Here is a 17,101-nt window from a genome sequence, read left to right on the forward strand (position 1 = left end):
TTTGGAATTCCACACGCAGACGGGCAACAAATCGACAAAAGTTGCACAGAGAGAAAGCATGCACTTTCAACTTAGTTACGAGGACAAGCAGAGTTTGGGGCTATCTAGCGTGGGCTCGTTTCTACGGAAACAGCACACTACAAGTTTAAAGTTTAGCAGGCAAGTGACCACAAAGTGGGCAGTGGCAAATTTTAAAACAATCCTTTTATATTGTAGTATTTATGAAACAACAATGGTTAGGAGTACACTAAGGTGTTTGTTTGTGGCTTTTTAGGGCATAGCACAAAAACACAACAAAATCAAACACTATTAAACAAAAGGTAAAAAACAATTTGCACACAAAAAGCTGTACAATAACAAAACCTAAAGGTACAGTGTGTAGTATTTAGTATTTTCTAGTGGAACAAAAAGACCTTTATTGATTTGTAAAATGTGCAAAAATACTTGAACTAACTATTTTTATAAATATTCATGTCAAGAAATGTGTATTTCTTTTAACAAAGCTGTATCTATACCTCATATTTCATGCCATGTTTGTCTGTCTGCTATGCAGTGCTCAGTTTGCAATGAGTTCTATTCGCCATCTACTGGTAAAGTGTTACACAATATACCATACCTTTAAACTTGTGCCCAAAGGTAGTAGGGTAAAGCCAAAGCTTTCAAGTGCCTACTCCTGTTACATGTTTTTACTTGCAGGGAACACATAGTCAATATCAAAACAGGAAAACAGAACTTTACCCCTCAAATGAAAATTAGAAAATGACATTTCAAATAATGGTATCACTAGTGACTCCTATAAAATTTAATACCCAAATTAACACTTGATATATTAATCTTTAGTATATTTATCTAAAAGACGTGTAGTATTCGACGGTTTACAGATGCCTTTACGCCAGTGTCGTCGGGGCACCACTTCCTGTGGTGTGTCTTGGGCAAGTACAGCCTGGTGGTGACCATCCCTCTCCAGGCCAGTACAGATTTGACTCAGATACAGTACCCTCATCATCTGTTCACCGTTGCGTTTTGTGGTGAAGCGTTAACCGCGCTTTTCACACCTCGGCATAGATGTGCAGCAGCGTGTGGCAATAAAGATACTGGATCCTAAATCCCTGAGTAAACCGATTTGTTCAGAAATTTGGAGTACATGATTTTTTTTTAAATGATGTAAATAGGGACATTTAATCGTCTTAATCATTCCTTAAATTTATTCCTTTTTGACTGACACAATGGCTTTTCAGTGTTGTGCAAGGATATTGGACCTTAAAGTTAAGGATTCCCCTGAAATAATGAGAAACTTGTAAATATTTGTTGGGATATGTTTATTTCTTGTTTTGTATACTCATCAAAGGGATTACTGTACCTTCAAATTTTTGTTTGTTTATTCTTTGTACCCAGAGTTATGCATAATCCCAATAGCTTTCTTCTGTAATCCAATACTGTAAGCGATTCTATATTGCTCTTATATGTATTTTCCCAAATCTCTATACAAAAACTTCAGTAAAACAAAATTAATGAACTGTACATTATATGAAGAATTTTGGGGTCAGCTATGTCTGCAGGCAGAGTGGTTAGCGCGTCCGCACCACAGATCTGAGGTCATGAGATCGAACCTTCCTGTGTGGAGTTTGTATGTTCTCCCCCTTGCTTATGTGTGTTTTCTTCCGAGCACTCCGGTTTCCTCCCACATTCCAAAAAACATGCATGTCAGGTTAATTGGCCGGTCCAAATTGTCCCTAGGTGTGAATGAGCGAGTGAGTTGTCTGTCTGCCCTGTGACTGGCTGGCAACCAGTTCGGGGTGTCCCCTGCCCACTGCCCGAAGATATCTGGGATGGGCTCCAGCACCCCCGCGACCCTACTGAGGATAAGTGGTGCAGATAATGGATGGATGAATATATGTCTGCATCTACTCATAACTGCAATGTTCTTTGCTAATTTTGGAACAACTTGATAAATGGTAAATGGTCTGCATTTCTATAGCACTTTTCAAGTCAATGAAGACCTCCCAAAGTGCTTTACAATGTGCTTCACACCTACACCTACACGCACACGCACACGCACACGCACACACACACCAATAGCGGTCATGCAGCCATGCAAGGCGCCTACCTGCTTATTGGGGCCATTAGGGATTTAGTGTCTTGCCCAAGGACACTTCGACATATAACACGTAGGAGCCGGGGATCGAACCTGCGATCTCTTGATCCCAAGACGAGCACTCTACCTCCTGAGCTAATGCCGCATATATTTGACCAACATTTGTTGAATTAAAATTGCAAGCCTTTATGTGTTAACGATACAAGAACACATTCATTTAATAATGCGCGTAAGATATAGAAATAGATGAACCAAGAATAACAACAATATATAAATAAATATGTTTGGTGCCTTTAGAACCCGCCAAGACTATGGGAACCTAAACAACTGGTGACCCACTCATAAGGGTTGCTATAGTATTATTTGTCCATATTACTTACAAAAGCTATGCAAGAAAACTGAAATGTATTCAAGTAGAGAAAATTGCAACATTTTTGTTTAATATTTCAAAGCAATTTTCTCTTAGCTTGAGTTTAAGGACCAGATTTGATTTTCAAAACAGTGTTGAGAAACATTCGTGTGAGATTTATACATAAATGAACCTACATCCTTTTTATCATTTAATTGTAAGAGCAAGAAAGAAATATACAATGTTCTATTGTTCTACCTTAACTTATAAATGAAATACTTGCTGAAATGCTGCTCCTTTTGAGTACAAGTATTCATAGATGGCTAATCCTTGATTGTGAATTTTTGTAAAAAAAAAAATGTCCATGCAAAGAGAAAAAAAATACTTGATGGCTTGACTCACTGTTAGCTTGTTAAAACTACCACTAACTTTATTGATTGGGGCTGAGGTGTGCACCAAATCCGAATCCTAGGTCTCACTATCTCCCTCTACCACGAAGCAAAAGAATTGCATGCCTCGCTCTGCAGACACTTAGCACAGTAATGTTATATACCAATTGTATCATTAAGATTTAAAATGTGTAAATTCAAGTATTTTGAAAAAGAAAAAACAGAAATTGTGAACATAAATGAGAACAAACTTCAACACTGAATAATCATATCCATTTATTATATTTGTAACTTTATTGTCGTTGGGGTGGTCCATCGATTCGATGATGACCATCTTCTTTTATTTGTGAGTCTGCTGATGTTTGAACAGTCCGATCCTGGATTGTGGTCGGAGACTCAGGTAAAAGAGGATACCTGCGCAATGACGGTTTTTAAAGTGGCGTAAGGGGTGCGCTTTCCCCAACGCCACTATCTTGATTGTAAAGAAGATGGTTCCAGTGGCAAGGGAGACCCTAGACGACCGGCATCTTTCTACAACTGCAGGCAGCTAACGGGATCCAGGTCTGTAGGAAACCGCCTCAAAGCGTGCCGCCACCAGCTTTTGTAACTTTATAATTCCATGATGACAGGTGAGTTTGTGCCTTACCTGCCTCCCCTGACTGTCACTCTGTCAGTTAGTGTCATTAAGTCACAGGAGTCTGACTCGCTGGGCTGCTGCTGGTTTCAATATCAGACAGCTGTTTATGTTAGTTGCATGACAGGAAATGTATTGCATTATCCTTAGGTGCGTTGTTGGTTGTGTTTTACATTTAGAATGCGTTTCTATTATCTATCAGATGAAACTGTATTACAGTGGCTTACGAAATTATTTGGCCCCCTTGAACTTTGTGACCTTTTGCCACATTTTGCCACACTTCAAACATGAAGATATAAAACTGTAATTTCTTGTGAAGCATCAATTTCTTGTGGAACACACTTTATTGGATATTTTAACTTTTTTAACAAATTTAAAAAAAAAAAAAACGAAAAAGTGGGTGTGCAAAACTAGCCCATTTACTTTCAGTGCATAAAACTGTCCAGCAGTTCAGTGAGCATCTCTGAATGATTCAATGTTGATCTAAATGACAAACGATGATAAATGGAATCCACCTGTGTTTCATCTAGTCTCTGTACAAATGCACCTGCACTGTGATCGTCTCAGAGGTCTGTTTAAAGTGCAGAGAGCGTCATGATGAACGGGGAACACACCAGGCAGGTCCGAGATACTGTTGTGGACAAGTCTAAAGCTGGATTAAGCTACAAAATGATTTCCCAAGCTTTAAACAATCCAAGGAGCAATGTGTAAGCAATAATATTGAAATGGAAGGAGTATCAGACCACTGCAAATCTACTAAGATCGGGCTGTCCCCCTAAACTTTCAGCTCATACAAGGAGAAAACTGATCAGAGATGCAGCCAAGAGGCCCATGATCACGCTGGATGAACTGCAGATGTCTAGAGCTAAGGTGGGAGAATCTATCCATAGGACAACAATCAGTCGTATACTGCACAAATCTGGCCTTTATGCAAGAGTGGCAAGAAGGAAGCCATTTCTTAAAGATGTCCATAAAAAGTTTTGTTTAAAGTTTGCCACAAGCCACCTGGGAGAAACACTTAACATGTGGAAGAAGGTGCTCTGGTCAGATGAGACCAAAATCAAACTTTTTGGCAACATGCAAGACTTTGTTTGGCGTAAAAGCAGCACAACTCATCACTCTCAACACACCATCCCTACAGTCAAACATGGTGGTGGCAGCATCATGGTTTGGGCCTACTTTTCTTTAGCAGGGACAGGGAAGATGGTTAAAATTGATGGGAATACAAATGGAGGCAAACACCGGACCATTCTGGAAGAAAACCTGATGGAGTTCACAAAAGACCTGAGACTGGGACAGAGATTTGTCTTCCAACAAAACAATGATCCAAAACATAAAGCAAAAGCTACAATGGAATGGTTCACCAAAAAACATATCAAGGTGTAAGAATGGCCATGTCAAAGTCCAGACCTCAATCCAATTGAGAATCTGTGGAAAGAACTGAAAACTGCTGTTCTCAAACGCTTTCCATCCAACCTTACTGAGCTCGAGCTGTTTTGCAAGGAGGAATGGGCAAAAATATGTGCAAAACTGATAAAATACCACAAGCGACTTGCAGCAAAAGGTGGCGCTACAAAGTGTTAACTCAATGGAGTTGAATAATTTTGCACACCCACTTTTTTTGTTTTTTATTTGTTAAAAAAGTTTAAAATATCCAATAAAGTGTGTTCCACTTCATGACTGTGTCCCACATATTGTTGATGCTTCACAAGAAATTAGTTTTATATCTGAGTCTGAAATGTGGCAAAAGGTCACAAAGTTCAAGGGGGCCAAATAGTTTCGCAAGCCATTGTGTATGGCTATGCTGTATTTTCACAAATAAAAGTGCAACAAAGTACTGGTACTGTGTGGCCAACTCAATAAATCCATGAAATATGAATTTTTAAGCTAGAAAACTTGTAAAAGTTGTTGTTTTAAAATAGACACTGGCAGGCCTTGCAGTCTGTCGAATACTACATAAGCCAATTTAATCAAGTTGGAATTAAAATAAACTATTGTTGCCAGAAACCCAGCATAATGTCTCTTTGACTTTTGAGGATACACTACATAGTTATTATATTTCAGCCCAAGACGAAATAAAATACATCCAGGTCAACAAGTTCACTTTTATTATTGTGCATTGGTTGTTATAAGACAATATTATAAAGTGAGGGAAAAATACACAATTTATGTAAAAACAGCAATTTCTAAATTCTGATTTACATCTAAATACACCTACAGTATGTGTAACAGGGAAGAAGAGGAAAAGCATCTCAGCAAACTTTGATATTTCCACCAATCCGCTGTCGTGTTGATGGTGATGTCTTTACGTGGATGAGTAAAATCAACAGCGTTTACCACAAGCAAACCGCAGATCGTCAAAATTCCAATAGGATTTAATTTGGACGAGGCAAGAAAAACACAGTTCCATCTTCTGCACATTTTACTTCTGTCTTTAAAGTTAGCAGCTTTGAACAGGAAGAAAACGAGTGGGTTCAAAGCGCACAAAATGTCTGTCATTATACATACAATCTGGATCAATTTGCAAGCACGAAATTAATGGCACCCATGAGAAGGTCGAGAGTTAAAACATCAACAAAAACTAGAACTGAGATTAAGATGAGAAAGAAAAACATGAAATCCCCTAAAAGAGACAGAAGGCAGTTGAAAATATTGTTCAAGGGCCAGTAAACGTCTCCATACACTTTGGTCGTTTTCTCCTTACTTATGAAACTGAACTTCTGCAAGGTTCTGCTATAGATGTGTGGTCCTTTCCAGACTGTCAATGTCTATGAGTGTTATGGAAAGAGGGAGTCAGTTCCATTTATAATAAATCTTGTTCTTACCTAAAGATCCAGTGTGTGATATTTGACCTCTAGATGGCACTGCATTGTCTAATGCGGACGAAAACCACAGAGCACCCCATAGCAACAAGTTGGACGGGCAAACGTGGCGGTAATCTTAGGTAGGGATTCCACTATGTAAAAGAAATACACATTTTCCGACCAATGAATTTCTTTTTTTAATAAAAACCAACATTGATAAGATAGTTCAGGTATTTTTGCCTAGCATTTAAATCAATGTTTGGTTTTGTTATTCCTGAATGTAAGTTTTTTTTGTACCACTAGGAGGCATTAAATATGACACACTGTCTCTTTTAACAGCTCTACTCAGTGAATGTTAATGTGCAAAGAAAACAGACATACTGGTACTTTCCATTTTCCAGCTGACAAATGTGTTGCCTGGTAATTAATGATGGACGACTGATTTTTAGACCAACGCAACAAAATTCCCTTAACTAGGCCACCAGGGGGCAGCCAGTCACAGTAGAGCAGGGGTTTCAAACGTGGGAGAGTTGTGGAGCCTGGTGACCTGTTCTGAAAATAGCTGACCAGTGCTGGGTCTTTGTGATTTTCGAGTAAAATCATTTTTTTTTCGTGGTTAACTGAGTCTATTTAACCCTACTTCCAATAATTCACCTGGTAATAACGTAGTAACATCATAGAAATAACATGATAAGTTGTTATTTCGGAAATTCATATCAAAGTGGGTGCCCTTTGCGCTAACTAGTAACAAAAAGTAGAGATCCCTGCAATACGTTGATATTCCTTTAATAGTAAAACCTGCATGGTTCTAATGAGTCTGGCTACACCATATTTTATATTAATCACGGGAAGATTTGAACTATTTCATTGATCGTGATTATTTAAAACTGTAACTTTTGAAAAATTAGTAAAGGAACTATTCAAAGATATAGTGAGTGTATTAAAAGGTGATTTATGAATTGTGAATTTGGTTCATTGAGGCAATATTTAGTTTGGTTCAGGAACCGTTACAGGAAATATTTATAAAAAAAATATTCTTAAAACTTTTATATCTGTGGAATTCCCGAAATGTCTTGAGAAAAAAAAAAACGATCAACAGGCTTGACATTTTTTCAATTGTAATATAATTCTGTGTACATCACGTCAATTATGAGACAAATTTCACAAAAAGTAATGTTACCTGCATGGTAAGAAGCAAATGTAGCACAGTGATTTTTGTCGTTTTCCTGTGTGATATCATAGTGTTACTGAGATCAAAACCCTGTTTTAAATATCTTGTACAGCTAACTTGAATCTTAAAGGGACAGTGTGCATCAATTGACTACTCGATGATGCTGTATGTGTGCTAAAAAGCACAAAAAAGTACCCGTTGTAGCAAAATGCTGACAATGATGCCAGCTTCCTCTTAACACCTTATGTTACATGAAAACAAATTTCTTGCCCTATGAGTATTTTGAGAAATTTACTCTTGCTTATTATTTTAATCAATATTTTCTTTTAATGATTCTTTTTTAACATTTATAAGGCGCTTAATTATACACACTGTCCTTTTAAAGCACAATTTTATACAGTATGATTTTATTTTCAAGAATTAGTCACAAAAACAGACCAGACGTAACATATGGTACCTCTAGCCTTAACATTTGAGTACATTCCACTCAAGAGTTACGAAGATATTAGGGATGCACCGAATTGTCAGCACCAAAAGAGGCATTTTTGGTTTCGGTTAAAAGAGAATGAAAACCAAAAAAAGGGCTTCTGAAAAAAACTGTCGTGATGACTGATATGCCCCCAAAGTGCCATTTAAACACCTAGTGGTGTGAATTTGGTATGCTAATGATTTATATTGTACTTTTTACCCTCCTTTCTTCCCGTAGCCAGCTAATGGAGTGTCTTCCAGACAGCAAGAAACAGTAATGGAGAATACTCACAGTAGCAGGATCCAAACAATTGGAAAATCCAAACTTGAACATTTTTAATTTATATGAAACTGGCATAGATTTTTGGACTGCTTTAGTGGGATATGTATGTTCATTGTTGTATATAAAATGTTTGTGTTGGTGTATATGTTCACAGTTTTAAGAAATTACGATTTGATTCTTCTCTAAAAAGGCATAAACCACGATCAACACTTGATTGTCACGGTTGCCATGGCGCCCAATTGGCCCCGCCCGTGTGGCGCCAGCTGCGGCTCATTGAAAGATTGGCTTTGCGTCTTTTTAAGCTCAGTGCTCTCACTCTTCGTTTGTCAGTCCGTCAACGAACCACTGCCCCGCAAGACGTGGGTTTTGACTGGGTCCTGTTTCCTGTTGGCATTTCCTCTCCGGTATTGTTCCCGTTTATTTTTGTCCTGTTTAATATCGGTATCCAGTTTCGTTCCAGTCTATTTTTGTCCTGTATATTATCCTCTCCAGTTTTCGTTCCCGTCTAGTTTGTCCTGTTTTATTTTGATGTCCTGTTTCATTATCAATCCTGTCGGTCCCGTCTTGTCCGGTATTGACCATATCTGTCCGTTATCTACTCGGGGAAATATCGATCTCGTCGGACTCTGGCTTCCTATCATTTCACGCCAGACTGCTGACTAACATGCATGACTCCCCATTTCCCGTAAAATAAAAGGCTTGTGTGAGAAATGTCACACGTTTGGGTCCTGATCCTGTGCTGGTTCATGACACGTATGTTTCTTTTCAATAAAGATTATATTATGTTCTGACCTGCTAAGCTAACCAGAAAAAAGCAAGGCCAGAATAATCACGTCACGTGATCCAAGAGGAAATCATTGCGAATCAGGCTGTCGCCCCGGACAAGTTTGCGCAGGACCCGGCTTTTCAATTTTGCACACAAAAGGAAAGAGACTTGAAAAGCTTAAACCGTAAAAATATCTTCTCCTTAAATCGTGTGTTCCTCCGTATGTCAGAGTAACCTTCTCGCCACTGGAACATGGACCAGAAGCAGCTGAGAGATCCCCACTCGCCAGGGGACAGGATACTGAAACGGACAGGGGACCAGGACAGGGATGCGGATGCTTCCTGCTGGGCCCTTTGGTGGTCGGGTCGTTGCCATTGTCATTCTGGTTGCCATATCCATGTCTTCCACTATCACGTCAGGTTTTATTTTGTCTCGACATTTCGTTGGTTTGTGACCCCTTGATTGTTTTTGTTTGCTGTTCCCGTTTTTTGTTAATAATGAGCACCCCTGTCTCGTTTCTGGCTTCCCTGCTTTTGGGTCAATTTGAAAATGGTTACGAGGTCCCTTTAATAATAGCATCTAGTAATACACCAGCCAATTAATCATCATTTTATAATTTGACTTATAAGGAAATCAGCGCAAAATAGATATATAAAAATATACACACAAATATATTTTCTTTTTTGTGTTATATTTTTCAGTGTTTTGGGCCAGGAATTTCACATTGTCGGTTTTGGTCCCAAATTTTCATTTCGGTGCATCCCAAGAAAAATACTGTTTCCAAAGCTTGTCATCAGATGATTAAAGGAACAATACCTTCAAAAGCTATTCCCAAATCAATAAAACAAGACATTGGAACTGTGATGAGCATGGAGCAAAGGTCTCAAACAACAAGAACCAGCCCTGTTCTTTTCAACAACCTTCGAGGAGCGTTAGGAGCAAGTGGGATCTAGGTTTTGTTAGTTCTAAATGCTAGTTGCTGTCACTGGAAGCGCTGGAATAGAACGTGATTCTGCGGGAGAGCACCGCAAGATGAAACAAAGTCCGTGTCTTATTAACTTGAACACAACAATAATATTGAGCGTCACTTTATGCACAGTGAGTTGTGAGACGTCTGATATGGATCCATTTTAGCGAAAAATTGAACGTGACCAACAACTAATCCGATCTTTGGAGATGCATTGGAGCAAGTATGCAAATTGTGGAGCTCAAAAGAAAGATCCTTACATGAAAGGCAAACTAGTTTCTAACAAGACTGCTCAAGTGCATGTGCAGACGAAAAGATGCACGCCTGATAAAATCTCTTGAAGGGAAATAGTTTCCAGCACAAGAAAACCAATTCCCTCCCTGCATGACACTTAAAAATTAGAAAGGTCATAATAAAATGCTATGACACGGTCATTTTAGGAAATATTTATCATCTGATTAAAAAAATCTCATGAGGACTGGATAAAAATTACACCTAACCAATCTGAAATCCAATAACCATATTTTCCAAATTATGGGGCACACCCCAAAACCCCAAATTGGACACAATTTTAAAAAGTGCGTCTTATGATCCAGAGTACTTTATATGCGGCCAAGCAGTTATTCATATCTTACAGGATGACTGGCTTACTTCCCACAATGCCATTCTCTTCATTCAGTTCAGGGCAGCTGAATTACTTCCCACCATGCCTTTCTCGTCATTGGGTTCAGAATATCATGCGCTTCGTTAAGACTTTGCAAATAGGCCATACCACAGACCGGTTTCATCATTCTTGCAGCCCAGCTCAATAATAACATCAACAATTTGGTACAGTGTCTAAAAAAAGTGTGATGAGATAAAAGCTTGTGCCTTTTCATATATGGTCTGCATCCTTAGTGATCTTGTGAATAGGATCCAGTGCACGGGGATCTGGGCTCAATTCCCATTGCATTTAATGTTATGCAATTGTATGTAATCAGTGATTTATTCTAACTAATCAATTAATGCGCAAATACGGCATACTTATATTTTTTGTGCAACCCTAGCTGTACAGTAAAGGTAAGATCTGAACCCTGAGCCTGACGCTGCCTAAAATGTCAATCAATTCGTTCAGGCCGGGTTAATCTCTCACTGACTTTTTCTTTTTTCTTTTTCCACTTGACATTGTTCCTCTTTGTCTCTCAAACCGTCAAAACTGATAGCCCCTGCAGAGCGTGCGGCAGGGGCCAGCCAAAATCACTTTTCCTCCAGAGTCTTTACAATTTAATATAAAATTTTGGGTTTGCTTGGGGCTCGGCCTTGCAAATCAAGTTACTTGTTGGGGCTTGGGCTGGGTCGGGCTTTGATACCCTGGGCTTGGATCAGGGGGGCTTTTTTTCAGGCCTGATCTTACTGCTACCCTACAGTAGTCTTAATTCCATGCGCCTTACAGTCCAGTCAACCTTATATATGAAGAAAAAAAAATTGTGGGGGGAGGGGTACCTTATAATCTGGGGCTTGTTATAGTGTGGAAAATACGTTTAGCCCGAAATAAAATTGTCTTTTAAATTTTTTTTGTCAATCAACCATCTAGAGCCAATCCTGAATTAGCAAATGAAACTCAATGCAGAAAAGTGCAAAATTACAGCACCTCATAGGCGCCTTTTGTGGTGTGCTGTTACACCTCAAACACAGTGAGACATCCCATCATAGTCTCCACATTTAAAAGCAATGAGAGTCTACATTTGGAGGTATGAAGCGTGTGCGTCACATTCACCATTTGATGCTTGTAAAGCGCCACGTAGTGCTCGTGAGTCTGCTACACCGCAACGCTGAGGGAGCCGAGGCCGAGCGGCTCCCAGTTTCCTAAGGTTTCCGAGGCCTAGAAGCATTGCGTGCTAGAATATATTGGGACACATGGTCCAGTCCTGTTTCTCCTTAGCCTCCCAGTAGCCCCCACTGTACACAAAGCTCGTCTCTCCGGTGACCGAGTCTCGCCTCTGCTGGAACCAAAGCGGCCGGTAACCTTCGTATTCTCGACCTGCAGGAAAGAAGGCAGGTGTGTTTGTGAAGAAGCTAGCAACGTCCTCCAAACATAGAATATGAACACAATTAGCAATCAGTCGCTGTGCAGTGCATTTGGGGAGGGTCCAAATGTGAACCAGCATCATGTTGCATTGAAAGGTTTAATGGTCGTCATGTGTGCAAAACAAGTACTTTGAAACGTATTCAAATCTCTATGAGAGGGTGTTTGAGAAGTGCATCATACTCACATAATATACTCTCACAGGTACACTAAAATGTGCTCTCACACATATACCTATACTCTCTCCCACACACTACTATACTCTCTCACACATACTTCTATACTTTCATACACACTACTATATTCTATCACACATGCTACTACACTGGGAGCAACTCCAGTTTGGTGTCGAGCTGTACAACACATAGACACCGATCAGTGTACATCACCATGGTTACCAAACGTACCCAAACTAAGACAACACTGAGAGGTGAAGTGATCATTACATTAGATTTGGGAAAATATCACTATAGTAAAAGCAATTTTAATGGTGTGTGAGAAAGAATACTAGTGTGTGTGGGAGACAATAATAGTGTGTGTAAGATTAGTAAAGTATAGTAGTACGGGTGTGAAAGCATAGTAGTGTGTCTATGAGTGTATAGTAGTATTTGTGAGAGAGTATTATTTGTATAAGAATATAATACCCTCAAGAGAGTATAGTGGTGTGTATGAGAGTATACTAGGGCTCGTGCATGGGTATGACTGTGTCAGTATGGAAAATCAGTTGTGCATGTGTAGGGAGTATGATGTTACATGTGATAGCAAGTATGATTTACTTCTCAAACGGCTTCTCAAATCTCCTTTAGCTCACGTTTCAGAAACACACCCCACCACACAGTAAGCATAACATTAAACAAACTATATTTGTTCACACACACTTATCAGGTATAAAGCATTTTCATTTAAATGTAGATCTTATCTGAGAACAGTCTCTTATGAATATATCACATGTACAAAGGAAAAAAAGACTTTTTCCTGAATAATTTGTCAAAAGGAAACATCATGCAGGATTGCAGGTCCAACAATAGCAAAACACTAAAATAACAGACACACACAGACAGGTGCATGTGTGGGCAACAGCAGAGAGCACAGAGCAACCCCCACTCACCAGTGTCATTATCACATTCTGACCATCAGGAGAGGGAGGGGAAAAAGACAGGGATACATCAATACAATCTACCTAGCACACATGCACTCACATAAATTATGCTTGCAAGGTACTATCATGTACTGGGAGGGCTTTCTAATACTTTTGTTTCTATTGGTAGATGAATAAGGACTGGAGGTAAGTTCTCAAGCCCAAGTCAGACCAGGTTGGGACATCGTTTTTACATTTAGGTCAGGCTTCCCTCAAGCTGACTTTTAAAAAAATAAACATGTGTTAATAAAAATGTAAAACTAAAATGACGTGTGGATACCGTAAACTCCTGCAATGTCAATTCAAAGAACATCAATCAAAGAACAACATTCAAAGAACATCTTCCTGTCTCTATTATTAAAACATCCTTGTTATTTTTTGACTCTCTGGCTGTCTCTCTCTCTTAAAGTGCTGTGCTAGATTCTTTAGGAAGTACTGCTTTTGTAATTTATGGCCCGATTTCAAATCTGTCAAAATAACAGCCTTGAAATGTTTCCGTCGTGGATTTTTTTCGGCCCGTTCTTTCCTCTAATGAGGATACACTTTAAAAAAAAATATATATATAGCTTTTGAGATTATGCAGATGAGACAGTTTCAAACAGCTCGGCATATGGTCACTATGTAGCGCCAGAGCTACACATTTTAGTTATTATCACCACCTTTCTTAACATTTGATTTAACGTAAAATTTAAAATTCTTAAACAAAGACAATAGAGGGTGCGAATTTTATGATTAAAATGATGCATATCGCAACTGTATGTTCTTCTGGGATGTATAAATGACCCCAAGGACTTGGGGCAATAACACATCTTATAGACTTTGTTTCCAGACATCTGTATTTCTTGTACAGTTTACGTTTTCATACCTTCATCCAGGGCATCCGAAGCCTCAGCTTCTCGCCTCCTTCTTACGGCTCTTTGTTTCTCTTCTAACCTTTGTTTCTCTGAATTGGCTTCATCCCAACGACCATCTTCCATCAGCCTCTGGTCCGGTCTCAGACGGCTGTCGGTCAAACAAACGCAGTCCTCTGGCTCGTTCAGGGTAAGTGCAAGTGCTGAGAAGTAGTACATGTTCTCAGCATTCTCTCTAAGTGGGAAAGAGAGAGAGATGTATGTTTAATTGCTCATTAAAAGTGAAAATGTAGCCTTTCATGACAGCTTCAAATGCTCGTGTGGCCTAATGAGGCACACGAGACAGGCTCTTACGGGAGAGGATATTTCTTCCATAAAAGTTTGGGAGATAAGGTCTGGTAGATGGTCTTCTGCTTGCCTTCTGAGCCACCACCACCACGGCTGCTTTGAATAATCTTAGAACTCTCAATTTTCTCATCCCACGTGCCAGACAGGATGTAATGAGCTTGACCGACACTGTCAGCCACCACACCTGTCACCTGGAACCAGCACATACGGATAAATCCCACTTTTATATTTGTATAAATGAAAGACGTAACCAATGTAAAGCAAAATATGAAATGATTTAAATGCAATGTAACTGTAGTTTTTCTTATCAAATGAACTAGTTTTAAAAGTGTGACTCTGAAATTACAATTATTTTTTCTAACTTGTCATGCAGAACATTTGACCAAAGAACATGCTGTACGTCATTTTGAAATTCAATAAAAGCTTTTAAGCTATTTACCTATGATGTTATGCATGATAATGTTGTAAGCAATTCATTTCCATTCACTGTAGCTTACAAGTTACCGGTAAACTGTATGCTTGCTGGCAGCCTTAGGAGGCTTGCAAACCTCTTCTGTCCTATTAGCTACCTGATAAATTCCCTTCTCCCGGGATTCTGCTATCGTTGTTTTAAATTGTTTTGGCCTTGTGCCCATTTCTCTCTGTGCTGTATATTTCCAATAAATATAGGAAAGAAAACACTGACTAAGGGAGTGCTGCATTGCTGCCTTTAAAAAGAATATTCCAGAATAAAATTGCATACAGTTTCAACATGCTACTCAGCTTAATAGCCAAAAAACAGTGTAAAAAAAGAGGGGGAAAGTGTGCAAAAGAGCCATGTCACGAAGGAGAGAAAAAAAGAAAATTTACCTTCCGTGGAACTTCCCTGGAGAAATAACTGTAGGGAGAAAATTTAAGTTGGCAGGTCTCTTTGGTTCTGTGATTCACTATCTCAATGTCCCCTGACTGAACAAACACACATCCGCACACACATCCACACATTCTAAGTCAATACAATACAGAGGAGTTTAGCAATGAATATGCACCAAATACATTGCAATTATTTTTCCCTCGCAAGATGAAAAATATAGTTATACACAGAAACCGCAAGAGAAATAATAGGTTCCCATTTAGGAAGAGCAGACAACTCTAAAGGTAATAAGATTGCTCGGCCTTTGGAATGAGCACAAATGGCAATCAATAAAAAGAGCTTGTAAACAGACCTGGTCAATCCACAGTTTCCCCACAATAATGTTATGCACTGTGGACGTGACTTTTCTCCATACATAACGGTTGCCACTGGAATGGAATTGTAGATGAATTGCACCTGGAAATATAAAATGAGAAAAATATCTAAGACTGAGAATCCTTGTCAATCATAATCCATAATCAAAAATACTGTGAACGGTGTTCACATTGACACAAATTTAATATTTGCACAGAGCCCATTTGGTATATCAATAGCCGCTACAGGGAAATGAAACAGGAAAGTATAGAAGATTGCTAACATGTTTTCCATAAAAATTTGCAACAAAAGTGTGATACACGACACCATCAGGAAAGCAGGAGAGACTGCAGCACATTCTACTACCTTCAATCATTGTACCAGGAAGGATAGATAGATAGATAGATAGATACTTTATTCATCCCCGTAGGGAAATTCACACTTCCAGCAGTCTACCCCGTTGTTTATTAACAGATGAACATGATGCCCTAGGGGTGCTTGTAGCGAAGTGGATGACTTCACGCCAGTCCAAAAATTCGACATCCCTGCGGCAGATGGAAGACTTTTCTTTGTGAAAATCCAGGGACCCCCACAAGCTACACTGCTGCCTAAATTCCATATTCAATATTTCTCTCGAAGAATTCTCACAAAGCTATCCCGATTTTTTTTTCTCAATCTGCCTGTTATCAAGAAAGAACCACTCTTTTCTAGGCCGCAGTTCATGCTCAATTTAGCAATCAATGCATTTCTTTCAGAACACGAAGCATTTGTTTGAATGGAGAACTATGAATAAAGGTATTACCCAAAGGCATAATGGAGAGGTATTTTCCACGGAACTTGCTGGCAATTGTAATTTCCTGCCACAAGGTCCAGCCTCGTTGCGAAATCACATGATGTGCAGCTGCAGGGGGGTGATGGCTCACCTTATTAGAATGGATACACACTTTAAGTAATAGACCAGTATAATTCACATCATACATCTTCAACTTTGCGCCACGAAAATAATTTTTTGTGTTGCTGTGCTCTCTTACCTGCTCACACAGTGAGCGGTAGCCAAACTCCTCAAGACGATCGAGCTCATAAGTCTCTCCCAAAAGCGGGTTGAAGGGTTTGGCCGTCCGGTGCACAGTAGTGGAGTACGATGATACAGAGAAGGCAGCAACGAAGCACATCTGCTCCAGTGAGGAGTTGCAGCGTGCTGCCTTATCCAGGAGCTCATGATACTCTAAATCTTCAGAAAGACGCTGTAGCATTGACAGAGGTTCATTGAAATTCACCTAAAAAATGGGCAACTTAGATTACTTAAAGACCGTTGAATAGTACAATGTCCCCAAAACAAGGCAGGCCATGCTGACTTACAGGCATTGGGATTTTTGAGAGCTCCTTCCCAATACAGTTCTTCATGATGCTCCACAAATTGAGGGAGTAGTTGGGCTTGTCAGGGACACGAGTCCGCCTTCGTCTGCGCGGCTGCAGCTCCTTCCCTGGTAGGTTGTTATAGCTTGGAGACATCTGTGCGCATAGACAAAAGAAGTGCACTAGAACCAAGATTGACATAGTGCGACTTGA

The 17,101-nt window shown here is 39.4% G+C and overlaps 1 protein-coding gene across 2 annotated transcripts in view; it reads right to left on the minus strand.

The window, feature by feature from the left end:
• Nucleotides 1–5,558: 5,558 nt before the first annotated feature.
• osbp2b (oxysterol binding protein 2b) overlaps nucleotides 5,559–17,101 on the minus strand; it is a 52,449-nt gene continuing 40,906 nt past the window's right edge. For both annotated transcript variants that reach the window (XM_088335839.1, XM_088335838.1), the window contains exons 7-14: nucleotides 16,892–17,044; nucleotides 16,564–16,809; nucleotides 16,335–16,455; nucleotides 15,531–15,634; nucleotides 15,178–15,273; nucleotides 14,335–14,519; nucleotides 13,995–14,215; nucleotides 5,559–11,946 (exon numbers count right to left, since the gene is read on the minus strand). In XM_088335839.1, coding sequence (XP_088191965.1) covers nucleotides 11,804–11,946; nucleotides 13,995–14,215; nucleotides 14,335–14,519; nucleotides 15,178–15,273; nucleotides 15,531–15,634; nucleotides 16,335–16,455; nucleotides 16,564–16,809; nucleotides 16,892–17,044 — 1,269 coding nt within the window. In that variant the 3' untranslated portion in view covers nucleotides 5,559–11,803. The remainder of the gene's footprint in view (nucleotides 11,947–13,994; nucleotides 14,216–14,334; nucleotides 14,520–15,177; nucleotides 15,274–15,530; nucleotides 15,635–16,334; nucleotides 16,456–16,563; nucleotides 16,810–16,891; nucleotides 17,045–17,101) is intronic.

The sequence above is a fragment of the Urocampus carinirostris genome, chromosome 5, assembly GCF_059441175.1.
Source record: "Urocampus carinirostris isolate Australia breed hairy pipefish chromosome 5, RoL_Ucar_1.0, whole genome shotgun sequence".
Classification (NCBI taxonomy): domain Eukaryota; kingdom Metazoa; phylum Chordata; class Actinopteri; order Syngnathiformes; family Syngnathidae; genus Urocampus; species Urocampus carinirostris.